Raw genomic sequence first — 15,474 nt, 5'->3', positions numbered from 1 at the left:
AAACGCAACATTTGTACTTTTCTCTGTACAGTTTCATGACAGTGTGTAGTGATACAATGAGTAGTCATTTGATTTGCCACTAAATTAATTCAGTGACGAAAGTGATTCATTGACTGAGCGATTCACTGACCCTAACGATTCTTTGAATCTTTGAAGATTGATTCACTGACTCGGTCGGAATGATTCAGTGACTCAAAAGTGTCATCAGTTGTTTACTCGTATCAGTGTCTTGCTCAGACAGCAGTGTGGGTTTAGTTTAGCTGCCTACACCAGCTCCTAAGATAACGTGTTTGGTTTATTAACGTGACTGATTATTATTTAATTCGCAGATTGAGGTGAAGTCATTTATTGTTGCCGGGCCTGTATTGAATGGCTTTCAGTGCGTAAACGTTAGCTCTCAGCTAGCGCTAACCTTCCAGCGCTCCTCAAATTCAACAGTTTCAGTTCGTCAAAAACAACAACAACAACAACAACACTCAAACATGTCGTGTACGTGTGCTTCAGCAGCGAGACAACTCATCAATTCAGCTCATAAAGGTAATAAGAAAGTCATATTTTGAAAAAATATTGATGTTTCTTATATTGATAGTTTCTTAGCCTAGTTAACGTTAGTTTGGCTAGCACTTCTGCTACCGCGTTAATAATATATAAACAAACAATGATGTACGAATTACAAATCAGCATTCATTTAGAAAAATGTATTTTTAAATGCTTCATAAAGATTTATTTTTAATAACACTGGATATTTGTCAACTGCTTCTACTGCAGTACACATGGGCTTTGTTTACATAATACGATTATTTATTTAGTTGTTTATTGTATGTCATTAGTTAGTTTGGCCTGGTGATTATTTAAAATTTCTTTCACGATTCATTATATGAATATTAAATGACTTGGTTTGTCAAGACTCATGTAACTTAGTCTGATTAGAAACATTATTTATCTTATCATGGTTTGGATTTGTGTTCCAGTAAAGTGTGATCTTTGTTGGCAACGTCCTGTAGAGGCTCTTCAAACAGTATGACGTCATACCATGATTGTTATTGTTATTTTGAGTGATGTTTGTGTCTATGACACAGGAATATCCAGCTCCAGGATCCAGTTACTGTCACTGAGCCGCCCGGGGACTCTTGAGGTTCGTCTGGGGCGCCGCGTCCCCGTGAGGTCATTCTCTGAGACGACTGTGTATTATGCTTCAAAAGATGGGATGAAAGATGGAGATGGTGGAAAGGTAAGATGATGAATATGTGGTGTTACATGTCATACATTCCTTATTCCTGACAACACGGATCTGAGAAGGAAGTAATAACCTTGCCAGTGTAATTCATTCTCTTCCTGGAAATTGTTTTTTTTTCACTTTGTTTTCCTTTTGAAATCAGTTGGTGAAGGAAGTGGAAAAAGAACCAGCTCTAGTAATTCTGGCAAAGGGGGAAGTCAGCTGAGATGCCCCAAATGTGGAGATCCTTGCACACATGTAGAAACATTTGTTTGTGAGTAAATCATTTCATATAATATTTTACTTTTATTTTTTGGTTTCATTTTTTATTTTATTATCATTGCATTTTTTTTTTAATGTAATTAATTTTATTAATTTTTCATATAAATATTTGTCTGCTGTGTGTGTTACTGGATTTCTCAAGGTGATTTTATATATATATATATATATATATATATATATATATATATATATATATATATGTATTTATTTATTTTTGTAATACTGACCTTGTTTCCGTAGAGTTATGGTTTCTTTTGGCCTTGTGCATGTAGGCCAGAGTGTTCACTGAACTAACTGTTCAATGCTAAAAATAAGTCATACACAACAAGTTGCTTTTTCAACTGCTGGTGCTTTAATTAGTAACATGATTTAAAAGTTGCCTAGTTAAAAGTAAAGATTAAGGTTGATTTAAATTGCTAATTTATTTTTCATACTCTTATTTGAATGTAACTGTTTCAAGACTTTCTTTCAAATCTTCCGGTTTGCGGGCTTGTTTGTAGCTGTTTGAAACAATAATAATATTAGGGAATACAATATGCATAGGTTTATAATAGCAGAGTTGGAATTTCACAGTTGTACTGTAAAATATTTTAAAATAAAAAAGACAATTAAAATTTAAACTAAAATTTGAAATTTCACTGTGAAATCAATTGTTTTAAAAAATGTAATAATTTTATTTTACAGTACAACTGAAGTTACAGTTTTAATATAAGATGGTTTGTGCACGTTGCATTCCCAAATAAACATCATAAGCATCCTAAACTCGGAACAGATGCAGAGATGAGTTTATGTAGACTTTAAAACACTGGATCATGAGCTGCTTGAGTGCCACGGTTCAATCTAAAACATGTAACCCATATTTTAATTAAATTGCAGCATTTGAGATTTGATAATCTCACTACGCAATGTCGTGATTATGGATTTAATTAAATTAATCATGCAGTGCTTAAAAAACAACACTGAGGAAGATGTTACTTCTCTTTTGCAGCATCAACTCGCTTTGTGAAATGTGAAAAATGCCACCACTTTTTTGTGGTGCTTTCAGAAACTGACACTAAGAAGAGTTTGAGTAAAGACCCAGAGTCTGCAGCGGAAGCTGTCAAGTTGGCTTTCCAGCAGAAACCCCCTCCGCCACCCAAAAAGGTAAATAGTCTTTTAACTTTGAGATTTTAAAGCAGTGTAACACCCAAGGTTTACTGGTGGTTCCCACCTATGCGTGTAATGTCTCTGTTTTTGTTTTCTTGCAGATCTATGCTTATCTTGATAAGTATGTTGTGGGTCAGGATCATGCTAAGAAGGTTCTGTCTGTGGCCGTGTACAATCATTATAAACGCATCTACAACAACATGCCGGCAGGCTTCAGGCAGCAGCAGGTGGAGGTGGAGAAACAGGCCTCCCTCACTCCTCGAGGTTTGTACTGCAGTAGGAACAGGTGGTTTTCACTAAATGGCTCTTATGTAAGAGACTCATAGCCGTTAGGAAATTAACCTATTCCAGGATACAAATTATACTCTGTGTCCTCAGAAAGCCAGGTTTCACTCTATCAGTTGAAAGCACAAAATGGTGAAGTGACTCTTTGGTAAAACACACAGGTTTTTGTGCTTTGAAGATTAAAATGAATAATAAAAATTATAAATGATAAAAATTCAAATGAATCCAGCTTTAAAAAAAATAAAATAATAAAAAAAAATTTCATTGAAGTGTCCTATTCTTTTACATATCAAAGTTTTAGCAGTTTGTTCAAATCCCTAAACCTAAATATGAGAATAATGTCATATCCCACTTTTAAAAGAATAATTCACACAAAAAATTAAAATTTGCTTTAAATTAACTCACTCTCAGGCCATTCAAGATGTAGATGAGTTTTTTTCTTCATATGAACAGATTTGGAGAAATTTAGCATTTCATAATTTGCTCTGCAGTGAATGGGTGCCGTCAGAATCAGAGTCCAAACAGTTGATAAAAACTTTTAGTGGTTCAACGGATCACAAATCTCATAGTTCAGATCACATTAGGATTTTGAGCCACGGATCGGGTCGTTTTTCTGATCAACAAGAAAATAAAAAATATTTCAATGTAACTTTGCTTTCCATTTAGTATTTAATATAATAATTATAGAATAATAATTTAGTACAGAAATAATTAAGTGTAAAACACTGCATAGTGTTCCCTTATAAATACAGGTCCTTCTCAAAAAATTAGCATATTGTGAAAAAGTTCATTATTTTCCATAATGTAATGATAAAAATTAAACTTTCATATATTTTAGATTCATTGCACACCAATTGAAATATTTCAGGTCTTTTATTGTTTTAATACTGATGATTATGGCATACAGCTCATGAAAACCCCAAAAATTCCTATCTCAAAAAAATTAGCATATTTCATCCGACCAATAAAAGAAAAGTGTTTTTAATACAAAAAAGTCAACCTTCAAATAATTATGTTCAGTTATGCACTCAATACTTGGTCGGGAATCCTTTTGCAGAAATGACTGCTTCAATGCGGCGTGGCATAGAGGCAATCAGCCTGTGGCACTGCTGAGGTGTTATGGAGGCCCAGGATGCTTCGATAGCGGCCTTAAGCTCATCCAGAGTGTTGGGTCTTGCGTCTCTCAACTTTCTCTTCACAATATCCCACAGATTCTCTATGGGGTTCAGGTCAGGAGAGTTGGCAGGCCAATTGAGCACAGTAATACCATGGTCAGTAAACCATTTACCAGTGGTTTTGGCACTGTGAGCAGGTGCCAGGTCGTGCTGAAAAACGAAATCTTCATCTCCATAAAGCTTTTCAGCAGATGGAAGCATGAAGTGCTCCCAAAATCTCCTGATAGCTAGCTGCATTGACCCTGCCCTTGATAAAAACACAGTGGACCAACACCAGCAGCTGACATGGCACCCCAGATCATCACTGACTGTGGGTACTTGACACTGGACTTCAGGCATTTTGGCATTTCCTTCTCCCCAGTCTTCCTCCAGACTCTGGCACCTTGATTTCCGAATGACATACAAAATTAGCTTTCATCCGAAAAGAGTACTTTGGACCACTGAGCAACAGTCCAGTGCTGCTTCTCTGTAGCCCAGGTCAGGCGCTTCTGCCGCTGTTTCTGGTTCAAAAGCACACGCCTGTGCACGGTGGCTCTGGATGTTTCTACTCCAGACTCAGTCCACTGCTTCCGCAGGTCCCCCAAGGTCTGGAATCGGTCCTTCTCCACAATCTTCCTCAGGGTCCATTCACCTCTTCTCGTTGTGCAGCGTTTTTTCCCACACTTTTTCCTTCCCAAAGACCTCCCACTGAGGTGCCTTGATACAGCACTCTGGGAACAGCCTATTCGTTCAGAAATTTCTTTCTGTGTCTTACCCTCTCGCTTGAGGGTGTCAATGATGGCCTTCTGGACAGCAGTCAGGTCGGCAGTCTTACCCATGATTGCGGTTTTGAGTAATGAACCAGGCTGGGAGTTTTTAAAAGCCTCAGGAATCTTTTGCAGGTGTTTAGAGTTAATTAGTTGATTCAGATGATTACGTTTAATAGCTCGTTTTAGAGAACCTTTTCATGATATGCTAATTTTTTTGAGATAGGAATTCTGGGTTTTCATGAGCTGTATGCCAAAATCATCAGTATTAAAACAATAAAAGACCTGAAATATTTCAGTTGGTGTGCAATGAATCTAAAATATATGAAAGTATAATTTTTATCATTACATTATGGAAAATAATGAACTTTTTCACAATATGCTAATTTTTTGAGAAGGACCTGTATAGATTAATCTTTGTCAAAGCTTTTTTGTTGTTGTTGTTTGATGAAGGATGTTGAGGATTCCATTGTGTACCTTCTTGAATTGAGAAATAAGTTTACTGAATATGTTGAGGTTTCTTGTTCTGTGAGAATTGGTAGTGATTTTGTTATAACTGTCCTCCTTTCTTTGCAGAGCTAGAGTTAAGACGACGGGAGGATGAATACAGGTTTACAAGTAAGTGTATGTCAACACCCATAATCTGCATTATTGTCTATGTGTCATTTAAACCATTTATTTTTCTAAAAAAAAATCTGTTCTGTGGTGTTTTAGTTTACTTTGAATTTTGTTGGGTGTTGTACAAATGCCAAAAAAACATGTAGTCAGTTTTCTTTATTTCCTTTAACTTTTGTCACTGTTGAAGTGTTATTAATGCATATGACAATGAAAGTGACAATGCATGTATCAGAAACAATAATGTTATGTTTTACCAGATAAACAGAGAAGGAGAGTGCCATAGTGACCTGATTTAGCTGCTGGTTCATGTGTCGCTTTTGTCCTATGCGGCTTTCAGAAGGTCTTGTCACAGGAAATCCCTTTAGATCCTGTGAATAGAGCAGCTGTGCACACCAAGCAATTTGACCTTACCAGTTAACAGTGCACGCAGCAAAGTATAAATAATCTTAAAATAACAGCTAGCTACAGCACCAAAATATGTACTTTCTTCTTGCTAGCTTTTATTTTTATATATATATTTTTTATTTTTATGCGAGTTTGTCATTAGTTTTTTTTTATATGTCTATTTAGCTTTATTTGTATTTAGTATTAGTAACATTAGTATTTCAACTTTTTTTGTTAGTTATATGCAAAAGCAACACATTTGACTGTTAAAGTGTTTTTACCAATTATTTATATTTTAATTGATTTTAGCTTTATCTCAATTAATGATTTTCTTATGTTTTGCTTTTTTTTAACAAATTGACTCTTAAAGAAATGTTCAGTTCCAATGTCTAATTAATATTAACCTGATTTGACATTGTATATGCTGTCATATACAACAAATAATAATTTCAGCTCATCCCTCAGTTTGATTGAGAAAATTGGCTATTAATTTTGCCTGTGCAAATTTATATTGAATTTATCTTAAATATTATACACCTTCATATCGTTAAGATAGTTTAACAAACATTTGAATGTTTTTGAATGCCTCTTGCTTTATAGACTGCCACAGTAAGTGCATTAACGTTAACATAATGAGTGAGGAGTTTATATCCGTGGAACATTCATTTTAAAGGTCTTATGTAACTAATAATGCAAGACATAAAAAAATGTTTGTTAAGGTAAGATTTTCAAAGTGCTGAATTATTATATACATAATGAAAATTCCCTGAAAGTCAGAAGTCATTTCTGTATGCCTTAAGATCCAAAAAGTAATAATTTTTGCTTTTTATGTTCGTTTTGTTTTGTTTTTGTTATGTAATTTTTTCAGAGCTGCTGCAGATTGCAGGGATCAGTCCTCATGGAAACGCTCTGGGTGCCTCCATGCAGCAGCAGCTAAACCAGCAGGCGCCTCAGGAGAAGAGAGGAGGAGAAGTGCTGGACTCCACACATGCTGACATTAAACTAGAGAAGAGCAACATAGTGCTGCTGGGCCCCACCGGCTCAGGTGAGACAGAAACACACTTTCAGTGTTGTGTACAATTTGACAGTTGTTCAAAAGCTTGGGGTCAGTAGGATTTTTAAAAAACAATTAGTACTTTTATTCAGCTAGGATGCATTAAATTGATCAAAAGTGACAGTAAAGACATGTAGAAGGTAACAGAAGATTTCTATTTCAAATAAATGTTGTTCTTTTGAACTTTCTATTCATTGAAGAATGCTGAAAAAACTGTATTCCACAAATATACTGCAGCAGAACTGTTTTTAACATTGATAATAGGAAATGTTTCTTAAGCAGCAAATCAGCATATCAGAATGATTTCTAAAGGATCATGTGACACTGAAGACTGGAGTAATGATGCTGAAAATTCAGCTTCACAAATATTTTTGGAATTGTAACAATATTTCACAATTATCACTGTTTTAATGTATTTCGATCAAATAAACACAGCCTTGGTTAGCATAAGAAGCTTCTTTCAAAAACATTTTTAAAAAAAAAAGCGTACTGACCCCAGACTTTAGAATGGTAATGTATTGAATAAAAGCAGCCTAAAAATTCTGTCTTGAGTAAAGTGTGCTAAAATGAACAACTAGAAACCTAGCTAATCTGTACTACAGGGAAAACACTTCTTGCCCAAACGCTGGCCAAATGCCTGGATGTTCCCTTTGCAATCTGTGACTGCACCACCCTCACTCAGGCAGGTTACGTGGGAGAGGACATTGAGTCAGTCATCGCAAAGCTACTGCAGGACGCCAACTATGTGATTGAGAAAGCTCAACAAGGTACACTTCCTGTGACATTTAACCACAGACCACGTAGTCCAGGAGTTTGTTCAATTAAACTTTGATTTGGATGTTGAAATTGTTTCAGGTATCGTGTTTTTGGATGAAGTAGACAAGATAGGTAGTGTTCCTGGGATCCATCAGCTAAGGGATGTGGGAGGAGAGGGAGTGCAGCAGGTTGGTCATTACAAATGAACCAGAATCCATGTCCTAGGTCACACACTTCAGATATGTCACTGATATTCAGCTGAACTTTGGCCTAAATCACAAGAATGCTCACACGGCTGTTAAAGATTAACAGAAAAACAGTCTGTTATTCTTGGAATCTCACTTCTGTATTTCTGTATTTCCTTGATCACTAGCAATAACTTTTGGATTTCTGCAAAATGCCACAAAAACTTGTTTCTTCTACAGAAAAAAAAATAAATAAATTTTGTCACACAATTCAGATTTTTTTTCCCCTCACAAACTGCAAATTTACATCTCACTTTTTTCCCTCATGAGTTCACATCTTGCAATTAATTTTTTTTTTGTTTCTGTCACGTAAGTAAAGGGTAATTGTGACTTTTTCTCACAATTTATATATATATATGTATATATATATATATATATATATATATATATATATATATATATATATTTTGTTTGCTTGTTAGGTTTTTGTATCCTGTGTCTAAAACAAGCTTCAATAAAATGCAGCTTCTAAAATATTTTTGCAAAAATAACGATTTGTGACTTCAGAAAACAGATTTGAGTCATTCCTAAAAATATGATGTCTTTACTGCAAGATTAAAAAAAAAACAAAAAAAAAAAAAAAAAAAAAAAACAATTTTGTGGTGTTTCATTGTTTTTGATAGGGTTTACTGAAGCTACTGGAAGGCACTATTGTTAATGTTCCAGAGAAGAACTCGAGGAAACTGAGAGGTGAAACTGTCCAAGTTGACACCACCAACATCAACATCCTATCATCAGCATCTTTAAATTTTAATGGCCTTGATCGAATCATCAGCAGGAGAAAGAATGAGAAGGCGAGTAATAACAGGATGTTGACACATAACAACAAGGTTTTATTCACACAATGATGCAAGATCTTTTCAGTTAATTAATTATGGTGAAAAAACTGTCTAGGAAGAGTTTAAAATGGCAGGAAAAGTTTCATGACTGAAAATTATATTTATATAATCTAACTGTTGCCTTCTTTTTCCATTTGTAGTACCTTGGGTTTGGAACACCATCTAATATGGGGAAAGGTCGACGGGCGGCGGCAGCAGCTGACCTGGCTAACACCACGGGTGGAGATGTGGACGCGGTGGCCGAGATCGAGGAGAAGGACCGGCTTCTGAAACACGTGGAGGCCAGAGACCTCATTGAGTTCGGCATGATTCCTGAGTTTGTGGGCCGTCTTCCTGTTGTGGTTCCACTGCACAGTCTGGATGAGGAGACACTGGTGCGGATCCTCACAGAGCCACGCAATGCTGTTGTGCCTCAGTATCAGGCCCTCTTCAGCATGGACAAGGTTGGTGCCTAATATACAAACAGCAAAAAGAGTTCTGTGCCTATCTATGTAGTCATAAGTTTTTCCTGGGTGCAGGGTTATTATTGTGAACTAAAATAAATACTACACTAAAACCATAAAGAAAAACATTTTCGTTACTGGAAATAAAATATGTAAAAAATTACATTTTATTTCAGCTAGTTGCCAAGGCATCATTTCTCATTTACTTTTAGTGATGAAGTACTAAAATAACTAAAGCTGAAATAAAAATTAATTACAAAAAAACTATATAGACACAATTTTAAAAAATCAAAAGCTAGTAAAAATGACAAAAACAAACCAAAAATATATCAGTGATATTAAATCAACACTGCCTGGGTGCATAGATGCAATTCACATTGTAAAAAAAAAAGAAGCCTAATACACAAACAGACATTTAAAAAGTTTTAATTAAAATTAAAACCTTAAAATAACATGATAAAATGTCAGTTAAAAATAATAACAAATATAAATAAACCCTTTTGCCATTTTTGAATGTATTATATCTTTTTGAACGTTTTTTTCCCCTTTTATCACTGTTGTTATTTTTCAGTGTTTAATTTAATATAACATTTATATATACCTTTTTATTTGATTATTAAGCAGAGGGTTTATAGTGCTTTTAATTCAGTAAATATCTACACACTATATAATATAGTACAGTGGTTCTCAAACTTTTTACACCAAGTACCACCTCAGAAAATATTTGTACCACCATACAGTAGCGTAGTAGGCAAAAACGAGGCAGTTTTATTCCTAATAAGAGTATTTATTATTGTCGGCCACTTTAAACATTGTAAATACTGTTTGGACATTTAACACTGTGCTGTGCTTACATGCAGGTAAATAAAAAAACTTAAATGATTAAATTAAAATGTACTGTGCCTAAAAGATAAATAAAAACTGTACTGTACTTAAATGTAAAGTAAAAAATGGACAGTACTTGATCCAAAAAAAATAAAAGGCATCATTTAGCCACCTTGCAAACTTTTTAAAAGTGTTTAACATTAATTAATATTTAATTCAGTGATTTCTCTGTGTACCACTAAATGGTGCCCTCACTTTGAGATTCAGTGATATAGTATAATGTAATGTGGAACAAATTAAAAGTGAATCATGAAGTGTTTCTGAATGTCTTTGTTTGTATTAGTGTGATCTCAACATGACACCTGATGCCCTGAGAGCGATTGCCAGATTGGCTCTGGAGCGTAAAACCGGAGCACGTGGGCTTAGATCCATAATGGTAAGAGAATGCTGTTTTGTTGTTTGTTTTGTGACGTTTTCACTTCCTCAAAGGCATGCTGGTATAATGACATGTGCTCTTGTGAGGTCATAAGCTGCCACTATTTCCCAACAGGAAAAACTGCTGCTAGATCCCATGTTTGAGGTGCCACATTCAGATATTGTGGCCGTGGAAGTGAACAAGGAAGTGGTTAAAGGAAAAACACAACCTCAGTACATAAGGTGAGAGCTGACATGACCTTGTTTGTTATTTTGTCATCTTGTGTGACTGCAATAAAGTTTAAAGTCTCTTTTGACACACATGGAACTATGGACTCTTTTTATGCCTTAAAGGGATACTCCATCCCAAATGTTGTTTGCTCTCAAACCAAAGTGTAAATACATGTAAAAAACGTATACTTTTGGCGCGGCTGATACAGTAGAACATACGCCGCCTGCATACAGCTCAGAATTGCCAAAATGGCAGTACGCTGATTTGTAAACCAGCACACATTGCTGTCACTTTGAATGTACAGCCTCGTTCGATTAATGGCACTTTGTGCTGATTTTAATTAGTCTCATTGACTGTATTGCTGTTCTTTCCACTCAGAGCTGCGGCTAAAGACTCTTCTGAGGAGGAGTACGACTCTGGAATCGATGAGGAAAACTGGACAAGACAGGCTGATGCCGCCAAGAACTAAAAACTACAAACCCGGTTTATAGTCAAGACTTTTCTTTAGCTGATTGTTTGCCGCCTCGGTTCTCCTAAGGGTCCATTTCTCACTGTATGCTTGTGATGACTTGTTACTCACTTTAGTAATACATCTTATTCCTTAAAAATATCCCAAATCTACTCTCACTTAGAGAAATGAGTTTAAAGTCAACCAAATTCTCCCCTGACACTTTCCTTGTAAAGAGATTGTTAACAGTATGTGAAATGTAAAGAGAATTTAATTTTATTCTTATTAACTTGATCTTTGTAAGTGATTTTATATGTATGTTTGACTTCAGATTCCCTATGTCTCTCTTTGCCCTGCTTGGAATAAAATGACACATTTGTGACGCACTGGTCATGTACTGGTTATATTGATATAAATAGAGTTCCTTATAAAGCTATATCGGATCACTTTCATAAAATATCCCAATATGCCCATGGTAAATCAGTTTTTGTAGCTGAACCACGTGTATAATAATTTGAACCCCATCTGAATATGTATTTTATTAAGGTCTGTTTAATTTAATTAGGTCTCTGAATGAGCTGGCTTGTTTGTTTTGTTTTTTTCCTTCAATCAATGCTATGGGATTTTTACGTCAGTTTTGCTAGTACACTCAAGCTGCTATTTGCATTATGATAAGGGTCAAGAAAATCAGTAACTGGCTGGAATTGTATTGAATTGTTTCACTGTGTTTTCATGATTTCTGTTGTTATTCACAAAGTGTCCAGGGATGGAGGATTTATTGGTTTTGGCCAGATTAGAACAAACTGTACGCAAGTAACGTTGGTCTCTTTGAGAAAGGGAGCATCAGGGAGTGATCTCCTGGTGTTAATCATTTTAAATCGCTTCACAGAAATAGATTTTTTTCTTTTGAATTGCGTTGTTTGTTACGGAATATACTCCGATTAAGTGGGAAAGGGTTACTTTTTTGTATAGAGAGAGTAGAAGCCATGTATGTTTTTGATCCTCACCCTTCAAGTCAAAGCATATATGTACAAAACAAATGTATGTAGGAATAAAATGTAAATATTCTCACTGAGCAATGCAGGTCTTTGTTGTATTTTAGGAACACTGCAGTGACAATTAGAGAAAGATAATGCCGTTTCAAGCCTGTATAACTTTCCCCCATTGAACACAAAAGCAGGTGACAGCCTCAGTCATCATTCACTTTGACAGCATGGAAAGAAGTAATGAAAGTGAATGATGATGGATGCTTTCATTCTGTCTAACGTCTCATTTTGTGTTCCACAGAAGAAAATTATAACAACATTAAGGTGAGTAAATTATGCCAAAATTGTCATTTGAAGGTAAACTGTTTTAAATACCAAATGTTTCTTTAATTAGTAATATAAATCCATAATATATAATGAATATTGGAGACACTAAAAAATGTTTCATTTAATAGATAAAATTTGTATCTGTGTGGAATGGAGAAGAACAGAAGCTTTTATTGCTTTATATTTTTTATTAATATATATTTAATTTACATTTTATTATTGTCTCTTATACTCTCCAAAGCTGCATTCTTTAATTTAAAAAAAAATCCAGTAAAGAGTAATATTGTGAAAAAATATTAGAATTTAAAATTACTTTTCTTCTATTTGAATATATTTTAAAATGTAATTTATTCCTGTGATGGCAAAGCTACGTTTTCAGCATGACTCATCATGAGCTGTCAGTGTCACGTCACTTTTAAAAATTTTTTTTATTATTATTAGTATTAATATCAATGTGCTGCTTAATATTTTTGTAGAAACCATACATTTATTTCAGGATTCTTTGACAAATAGAAAGGAAAACAAACATGTTCCTACTAAAGAGGGACATAACTGTCCAAAATATATATTAAATTCTATATGAACTATATAAATATATACAGTATATATTGGTCCGTTATGTCCCTCTTTAGTAGGAACATCTAGGAATTGGCCTTTACCGTCCCAGAAGTCCTTCCTTCACAACTTCTGTTTATAGGCTGTTCTTTGAACTTGCATCACAAGAGCGTACTTCAGATCGGATTGCAGATCAACAACAGTTTCCAAATCCAGCACCTCCATCATATCAGTCCAACGCCAGACCGGATAATCCAGCTCAGGTTTAACAGTTACAACCAGCAAAATTACCCATTCAACAACCAGTCTATGAACAGACACTGGCTGGATGACCAGCAAAACCAGATTAAAACTACCTCAATAACTGCTTCTGATGAAGAATCCACGCAGAGATTGAGAGATGAGCAGTGGATTCAGAGTTTCTTGCTTAAAAGAAGAAATAAATCCATTGAACCAAAGCAAAGCAAGTCCAAACCCTCATCTCTCAGTTCAGAGAGAAGCTGTATGGGACTGTTAAAATGCTGTCTGAGTTTTGTTTTGCCACCAATGGTTCTTAAATGCTATCCATTATACTTTAATGTCCCAAACATATATTTAATATAATGTCCCATAAAATATTATATTTATAAATATTAAATAATATTATACTTTATCATTATTTTTAGTTATTAATTATACTATATAATTTTATAATACAATTTAGATCATATTATACTATATTATCTACATGGTATACTAATATATAATATTGTACGATATTATTTAAATATCCCCATCATATTTCATGTTCCCTATACTAATATTATGCAGCTTATAATTAAATAATATTATACTATTATTAGATTTTTAGATATACACATCATGCAGTATATTTCATTTTTCCTATAACAATATATATACCTAGCATTAATTAATATTATGCTATTATTTTAATTTTAATATTAATTAATATTATGCTATGACTGTTATTGTTATTTTATTAATTATACTATATATACATTATTATTATACTATATTAGTAATTTAAAACTATATTATTTAGATATTATCTAAATAATTTTTATTAATATTGTACTGTATTATTTAGATATAAAATATTTTTAAATAATTTATTAAAATTATTAATTTAATAAAATGTTTCAGTTAAGAGAAAATTAAATATATTATGAATTTTAAATAATTTCACACTATGCTTTGAACAGATGTTGCAATTTTTTGTCAAAAATGGGCAGTTTTTTAAGAATATTCTGTAGTCTTTACTTTTAAAATGAGACATGTTTTTGTGAATACTGGTTTATAATCAGATTATAGTTTTAAAAACATTTTAACAAACAAAAGTCTCTTAATTAACTTTTCCTGTAAAAGAACTGGCTCAAAGGAACAGTTTTTTTCACAAATTGGACATCACTGCTATGTTAACCATGCAGAATCATCTATTACTAATTATGATATATATTTTACAGTTTATATATATTTAGAGAGAGCGATAGTATATACTATAGTTTGAGAGTGCATACTCTCAAATGCAGTTGAAAGTACTCAGTATGCATTTAAATGTCCAGCAGTGTCTGATCTAAATGTTTTGTTGTTGTTCAGGAGGAAGATTTGAAGCTGGCCGCTGATGCTGTTCTCTCAGAGGTCAGAAAGAAACAAGATGATGCCAAGAGAATGCTGGACATACTGAATTTCTGGAAAAACTCAGAAAACTCTGGAAAGAGGCTGTGGCCAGGAAGGGTAAAACATAAAAATATGAGTAAGCAACAGAGGAGAAAGCACTGAGAGTCATGCTGGAGGGATAGCAGGAGGAGGAGCGCAAACGAGACCGCGAGAAACAACAGAAGAAAAAGAGAACCTGTTGCAGAAGAAGCGAAAGGTGGATGCAGTGCTGTTTGGAGGTAATTTTACATGTACATTTCTACCTGTCATATCTATCTATCTATCTATCTATCTATCTATCTATCTATCTATCTATCTATCTATCTATCTATCTATCTATCTATCTATCTATCTATCTATCTATCTATATATCTATCTATCTATCTGTCTGTCTGTCTGTCTATCAATTCAATTCAAATTGCTTTATTGGCATGAATGTAAATGATACAATATTGCAAAATCTTAGTATACATATACAAATAATAATAATAATAATAAAAATAATAATAATATAACAATAATATTAATTAAATACACATCACAGTAATGGAACTGAATATTATAACATCTTAAAATATTAAACTGTAACAGATTATAATGTGTGAACATTTGATACCACAGTCTTTAACTTACATAGAAACACACAAACATACTAAGGATGACTGTGGTGCACGATAGGGTTAGACACACTGAGGTCACACACACACACACACACAGTCAAACACACACACACACACACACACACACACACACACACACACACACACACACACACACACACACACACACACACACACACACCTTCACCTGCTGTCTCTCAGGCTGTGACACATGTATCTCGC

General features: G+C 34.1%; 1 protein-coding gene and 1 pseudogene across 1 annotated transcript; both read left to right on the top strand.

Annotated features, from left to right (window-relative positions):
• Positions 1 to 174: 174 nt before the first annotated feature.
• On the top strand, positions 175 to 12,183 carry LOC109058344 (ATP-dependent Clp protease ATP-binding subunit clpX-like, mitochondrial). The gene is made up of 14 exons (XM_042727252.1): positions 175 to 537; positions 1,080 to 1,231; positions 1,373 to 1,490; positions 2,487 to 2,641; positions 2,746 to 2,908; positions 5,427 to 5,468; positions 6,721 to 6,897; positions 7,509 to 7,673; positions 7,762 to 7,850; positions 8,531 to 8,701; positions 8,887 to 9,189; positions 10,358 to 10,450; positions 10,565 to 10,671; positions 11,039 to 12,183. Exons 1-14 carry the CDS (start codon positions 483 to 485, stop codon positions 11,127 to 11,129), a joined length of 1,881 nt encoding a protein of 626 aa, XP_042583186.1. The 5' UTR covers positions 175 to 482; the 3' UTR covers positions 11,130 to 12,183.
• The window catches only part of LOC122137819, a 5,352-nt pseudogene continuing 1,452 nt past the window's right edge, over positions 11,575 to 15,474 (top strand).

The sequence above is a fragment of the Cyprinus carpio genome, chromosome B7 (assembly GCF_018340385.1).
Source record: "Cyprinus carpio isolate SPL01 chromosome B7, ASM1834038v1, whole genome shotgun sequence".
NCBI classification, from domain to species: domain Eukaryota; kingdom Metazoa; phylum Chordata; class Actinopteri; order Cypriniformes; family Cyprinidae; genus Cyprinus; species Cyprinus carpio.
This window is presented reverse-complemented; position numbering and strand designations above follow the sequence as displayed.

What these genes read in the sequence shown, in the direction of transcription:
- LOC109058344 (XM_042727252.1), top strand. Translation starts at nt 483, where the DNA reads ATGTCGTGTACGTGTGCTTCAGCAGCGAGACAACTCATCAATTCAGCT. An exon ending in CATCAATTCAGCTCATAAAG is followed by an intron (nt 538 to 1,079) that starts GTAATAAGAAAG and finishes TCTATGACACAG; the next exon opens with GAATATCCAGCTCCAGGATC. An exon ending in GCTGGGCCCCACCGGCTCAG is followed by an intron (nt 6,898 to 7,508) that starts GTGAGACAGAAA and finishes TCTGTACTACAG; the next exon opens with GGAAAACACTTCTTGCCCAA.